This window comes from Perognathus longimembris, chromosome 12 (assembly GCF_023159225.1).
Source record: "Perognathus longimembris pacificus isolate PPM17 chromosome 12, ASM2315922v1, whole genome shotgun sequence".
Lineage (NCBI taxonomy): Eukaryota > Metazoa > Chordata > Mammalia > Rodentia > Heteromyidae > Perognathus > Perognathus longimembris.
Genome location: NC_063172.1, coordinates 53,251,781 through 53,258,523, shown reverse-complemented (window position 1 = coordinate 53,258,523; position 6,743 = coordinate 53,251,781). Strand labels below are relative to the sequence as shown.

The 6,743-nt window shown below is 44.9% G+C and overlaps 1 protein-coding gene across 1 annotated transcript; it reads left to right on the top strand.

Moving 5' to 3' along the window:
• The first annotated feature begins 2,075 nt into the window (after positions 1-2,075).
• On the top strand, positions 2,076-6,186 carry LOC125360629 (proline-rich nuclear receptor coactivator 2-like). Its single transcript, XM_048358665.1, is given in 2 exon segments — positions 2,076-2,130; positions 5,780-6,186. Coding segments are annotated over 2 exon segments (462 nt in total).
• The last annotated feature ends 557 nt before the right edge of the window (positions 6,187-6,743 follow it).

The window sequence follows — 6,743 nt, the reverse complement described above, 5'->3', positions numbered from 1 at the left end:
GGCTATATAGACCAGATTCCTTATATAGACACCTGGAGAGAACTAGTTGACAGGGACTTCCCACTCCAGCTTGGGTTCAGCCTTTCTTACCGACTCCCTCCTCCACTCCTTCCCCTACCCCAATATTTACTCAAAAGACACAGGATGACAAGAGAGAAACTAAGAGGGGAGAGAAGAAATTATATCCACCTGTCCTCCAGGGAGGAAGCATGGAGGAGGAAATGCTTCCCCCTCCATACTCCCCACCCCAGTTAACTCTCCAAGAGGAAGACTCTGAGGAAGATGTTTCATCTGGGGCCTCCATCCCGGCAGACCCCACTCAATCAACTCATCAGCGTCAAAGAATTACATCTCTTCATAATTCTGTTGCCCTTCCCTTACGCCCTATAAGTCCTGTGGATGCAGATGGTGGACAACAATTCCAATACTGGCCATTTGCTACTAGTGATCTTTACAATTGGCGTGCCCAAAATGCCCCTTTTTCTGAGAAACCTCGGGACTTAATTCGCTTGTTTGAAACTATACTTTTCACTCACCAGCCCACTTGTGATGATTGTAGCCAGCTTTTACAGGTCCTTTTCACCACTGAGGAGAGAGGTCGTATCCAAGAAGCTGCCTAGAGACTTATCCCCGGCCCCAACGGAATGCCCATCATGAATGCTGCCTTGATTGACACCTATTTTCCTGAGACCCGACCAGCATGGGACTACAATATGGCTGAATGTAGGGAGCGACTCCTTGTCTATCACCAGGCTCTGCTGGCAGGTCTCAGAAAATTGTTAGATTTAGGAGTTCTGAAGCCCATCCAGTCAGCCTGGAATACTCCACTGTTGCTTGTAAAAAAGCCTAATTCTAATGATTACAGACCAGTGCAAGACTTGAGAGAAGTTAACAAGAGAGTAATGGACATTCATCCAACAGTCCCAAACCCATATACCCTGCTGAGCTCCCTGTCACCGAGCTATTTGTGGTATACTGTGTTGGATCTAAAGGATGCTTTCTTTAGCCTGCCCTTAGCCCCACAGAGCCAAAGATACTTTGCATTTACTTGGCATAATCCTGAAATTGGGATCAGCGGTCAATTGACCTGGAAAAGGCTGCCTCAAGGAGTCAAGAATTTGCCTACCATCTTTGATGAGGCGTTACATGAAGTCCTGAGTGAGTATCGCTCCCAAAATACTGGAATAAGTCTATTGCAATATGTAGTTGATTTGTTAATAGCCACTCCAGACAAAAATAGCTGTCTAAAGGGAACAGCTAGGCTCTGAATTTGGGCTATAGGGCCTCCAATGAAAAGGCACAAATTTGTAAACCTGAAGTCACCTATATGGGCTTCATATTAAAAGAGGGCAAGCGTTGGCTGTCAGATGCACGAAAAGAGACTGTGCTGAAAATCCCTGTGCCTAAGTCAGCCAGACAAGTCAGAGAGTTCCTGGGAACAGCGGGCTTTTGCCGGCTGTGGATACCTGGGTTCGCTGAGATGGCCAAGCCTCTATATGACGCTACCAAAAACCTCCCAGAATTTCATTGGACTAAGCAGATGCAAAAAGCCTTTGAGGCAATCAAGAAAAGCCTTCTAGAAGCCCCAGCCTTAAGCCTACCTGACATGAATAAACCATTCACATTGTTCGTGGCTGAAAAGAAAGGAATAGCAAAAGGGGTGCTCACCCAGCCAATTGGGCCCTGGAGACGGCCGGTTGCCTACTTGTCAAAGAAATTGGATCGTGTCGCCGCCGCTGGGTGGCCTCCATGCTTAAGAATAATAGCTGCAGTTGCCCTCTTGGTAAAAGATGCAGATAAGTTGACTCTGGGACAGAACCTGACTGTGGCCACTCCACACGCTCTAGAGGGGGTGCTAAAACAACCGCCCGACCAATGGATGAGCAATGCCCACATGGTCCATTACCAAACCTTGTTACTTAACCCGGCACGTATCAGCTTCTGTGTACCTACAGCATTAAACCCAACAACTCTGCTGCCGGATCTGGATCTGGAAGCGCCCCTGCATGATTGTGAGTAGATCCTGGCCCAAACACATAGCCTCCGGCCAGACTTGCTGGATTTACCGCTATCACATGCCGAGCACACCTGGTTCACTGATAGCAGCAGCTTCATTTGGGATGGAAAAAGGTATGTGGGTGCCACGGTTAATTACTATGGACACTGAGATAGTATGGGCAGAGGCACTCCCTCAGGGAACTTCTGCACAAAGAGCAGAACTAGTGGCACTAACAAAAGCCTTACAGATGGGAAAAGGAAAGAGACTAAATATCTATACGGACAGCCGGTATGCTTTTGCCACCGTACATGTCCATGGAGCCATCTACCAAGAAAGGGGGCTACTGACAGCCGAAGGAAAGGCCATTAGAAACAGGCAGGAGATTTTAAGCCTCATCAGGGCCCTATGGGAACCAGCAAAGATTGCCATTATGCATGGTCATCAAAAGGGAGTTGATTCGGTGACTAGAGTGAATAATCTGGCCAACCAGGCAGCCTAGGAAGCAGCCCTCCAGCACAGAGCAGAAGTATTGACTCTAGTAGACCCAGAGCCACGAGCTTTGCCTCCTGTACCCCAGTATTCCCAAGAAGACTTGGCGTGGATAAAGAAAATTCCCATGGCCCACAAAACCCCAGACAGAGAAGGAAACAATGACTGGTGGAAAACTGGTGAAGGGAAAGTTATCTTGCCACAAGGGCTGGGTAAGGGGATCCTTAAAAGAATCCACCGAGCTTCTCACATGGGAACCCGAAGAATGCAGGACTTGCTCTGATACTCCAAAGTGAAAATTAGACAAGGAAATCAACTTGTTGAAGATAGTGCTAAAAATTGCAAGGCCTGTCAGCTTACCAATGCCCCCAATCAACAAAGCATGACTAAAGGAGCTCGCCTCCGTGGGGATAGGCCAGGCGTGTATTGGGAAGTAGGTTTCACAGAAAGTAAACCTGGAAAATTTGGATACAAATATTTGCTAGTTTTTGTAGACACCTTTTCAGGATGGGTGGAAGCCTATCCAACAAAGCATGAGACTGCGAATATAGTGGCTAAGAAGGTTCTGGAAGAAATCCTACCCAGGTATGGCTTCCCATCTACCATTGGGTCAGTCAACTGACCAGCTTTCATTTCAAAAGTAAGTCAGGGAATAGCCACTGCACTGGGGATGGATTGGAAATTGCATTGTGCTTATAGAACCCAGAGTTCAGGACAGGTAGAGAGAATGAATCGGACTCTAAAAGAGACCTTAACTAAATTGTCCTTAGAGACTGGTGCAGACTGGGTGTCACTCCTTCCTTTTGCTCTTCTTAGAGTAAGAAATTCTCCCTATCAGCTTGGCTCTACTCCTTTTGAAATAATGTACGGGTACCCCCCGCCCATTATCCCTAGCCTTCAGACTGAATTGCTTGCTGATTTGGATGATACTGAATTTTTGTGTAAACTTGATTATTTGCAGCTCATGCACAAGAAAATGTGGCCCCAACTTACGGCATTATATGGTTCTGCTTCTGTCCTTATCCCCCATTTATTCAGACTAGGGGACTGGGTGTTAGTCCGGAGGCATAACCCCAAATCCTTAGAACCACGGTGGAAGGGACCATACGTGGTGCTACTGACTACTCCCATCGCCCTCAATGTAGATGGCATTGCCACTTGGGTCCATTGCTCCCATGCCAGGCCAGCTGACCCTTTTGCCCTGGATGGTGGATAGGAGGTCTCCAAGCACCCGACTCAGCCGCTTCGCCTTCGCCTCAAGAAAAGAAAGACTGAATATTGTTATAATTTTATTTTGCCTTCTTTCCTTGCTACCCAGGCTAATGTTGATGTTATTTTGGCAGCTCACTCCAAAGGGAGGTGACCCCCTTATTTTAGGTAGTTTTGGGCTTGCTCAGGAATACGGGCATAGCCACCCGACATTTAGAGCACAGCTGAGAAGTTTATGTATTATTTTGTTGCTGACATTTGGATACTAAACACTATACAGTTAATGGTAAGTCTGCATAGCTGAAAGTTAATTTCCAATTTGAAGTAATCCTGCAGTCCCTTGGTAAAGTAAGGTTATAGGTTCCTGGATAGGTAAGGTCAATGTCCCTCAGTCAGCCTGAAGAAGCTACAGAAGATGGATGATCTTCACCCATCAGCCCCCCTTTAAAACCAAGGGACCAGAGTTGTTTTTTTGGTTATTACTTTGGGCCCTATTGGCCCATGACTTATCTCTACATCATCCCCTAGACATGCAAGCCATTGAAATGGACAGAATGGAGCCATGATTGGCTCCCAATGTACCAAAGAGAAAAGGAGGAAATGAAGAGCCAGACTTTGAAGTCAGGCCCCACTTTACCACATGAACCCCACTTTACCACGTGAACCTGAGATAAGCAGGCCCTGTGAGCAAACTCAGGACAAGCTTATTAGGGCCCAGCCAGTCGAGAACTCTAACCACTGGGAATGCTTAACTCTAACTGCCCCCAGAGTGCCTTGAGCCCTGAGCCAATCAGATTTGTACCTGTGTCCTAATCTTGCTTGCTTGAACACCTGAGGGCTGTAACTTTGTTTTTTGCCTTTATAAGACATGTGCAATCGCAGCTCAGGGCTTTCTCCTAACCTCCGCTGTGTCAGTGGGTAGGACGTGGCCCAAGTTGCAGCTTGCTTAATTAAAGCCTTGCCTTTCTTTTGCATTTCGGAACATCTGAGTCTCAGTGGCCTTCTTGGTGGTCGTTTCACGACTTGGCACAACACTACCATTTGTGAAATTTGAGAAAAAGTATATGAAACTTGTCTATTGTTTCTAATTACACTATGCAAAACTATAATAAGGTCAATATTTTAAAAATAACACAAATGAAGTAGAAAGTTGGGTATGAAGTTGGGATAGATGGAGAGAATATTACAAGGGGTGGCACGGATCAAGATGTACTGTACTTATAATTATGAGCTCCACTGTTAAAATGGAACACCTTTGCAGAACTATTTAAAGATAACAAAATCACGTTAGTAAAAAAAATACAATAAAATATAACCATTCAAAGCTAGCATGTATGCATGATCTTCTTTTCTGTTTTACTTTTCCTGGGGCTTGAACTCAGGGTCTGGGCTCTCTGTGCTCAAGATTAATGCTCTGCCACTTGAGCCACAGCACCATTCCCCACTTTTTCTGTTTATGTGGTACGGAGGAATCAAGCCCAGGGCTTCACACATGCTAGGCAATCAGTCTACCACTAAGCTACATTCCTAGTCCTCATAATCTTCCCTGACTTTGAGTGACCATTTGAAACATCCAAGCATATTAATTATTAAGATTATAATTTCTGTGAAAGACATTCAGAAATTATTACTGAAGCCATAACTCTATACTTATCTTTTCTGCCACTCTACTTTTCAGTATGATTCAGGCCCCTAATTCAGTTAGCTCAAAGTAGGAGGTATAAAACGTAGGTAAGATTTTATAGGTGCAGGCCGGAGGGAACGGGGCAGAGCTGCAGGCAGTCCTCAGCTAGCTTGTTGGTGCTCCTGGCCGCTCCATCGGTTCCTTGTCTCTCCAGGACAGGGGAGGTTGGGGGGGGGGGGTGGGCTCGACATTGGAAGGCAGCCACTGAGACTTCCTCTCGAGCTTGTGAGCTGAGGAGACTCAGATGCTGGCCTCAGCTCTTAGGCTGAACTTTGGCAGTCTGGCCCATGAAAACTTCTGTTTTGAGACAAAGGAAAGGATCTGGGAGAAAAGAACACCTATTATTGTGGGCGTGGCTCCAAAGAAGAGTACAGGCGGAAAACCAGCAATCTGAAAAGCCAACTGCAAGGTGACACAAGCTGAAGATGGAGAAAGGTTTAACATTCTAGACCCTCAATCTCTAAATGTTAGTAAGAACCAACCACAGCTTAGTAGACAGAAGACTTTTCATTCAAAAAAAGAAAGAGGACATGGTTATAACTCACCAGCAGCTGCGTGGTAAGCTATGTAAAATGGGAGGAAGACCCAAAACTTCCCAAATAAGCCAAATTGGAACGCCTCAAGTCCTAGTGTGCTTTTTAAGTCTCAAGCTAATCAAAACTATGCAGGAGCCAAATTCAGTGAGCCACCATCTCCAAGTGTTCTCGCCAAACCACCCAGCCACTGGGTTTCTGTGTCATTGAAACCTTCAGATAGGGAAACAGTGACCTTTCAACTGAAAACCTTACTTGAAGTACAGGTATAAGATTAGGTACTAATGTTTAAGTTTAGCCACAGTTACAAATACTGCTTGACCGCTCTCAAATTTCATTAGAGAATGAATCTATTTGTGTAAAACTGCCAATAATGTAAAAATACAGACTATGTCATGTTTTTAGTGCTGTTCACTGTGTAATAGTGCCAATGCAACTTCAAATAACTAAGTGATTGTATTTAAGAGTGTTCTTAAATGAGTAACTTTTCAAATGAGACCATTGAAGGTTAGATTTGGGAGGAATGTTAAAGGAATTAATCTTTTCTGTTGTCTCCGAGCAATTTGAGGTTGAAAAGATTGAAAACGAGGCTGACATTTGAAAGTTTAATGTTCTAGGAAAACCTAAACCAGTAACATGTGAATAGCTTAATGCACTGCCAGAAGAAAATGTGAATTGTTTTTAATAGTAGCAGCATTTTACTGAATTGTACAGTAACAAATGTGTAACTGGTGCTTGGGGCTTGTTAGAATGAGGCACACTAGGCCCCAGTGGTCTGATTTCTTAAATGTAGTAAATAGCTATCTGCCAATAGATGCACCAAAACTTT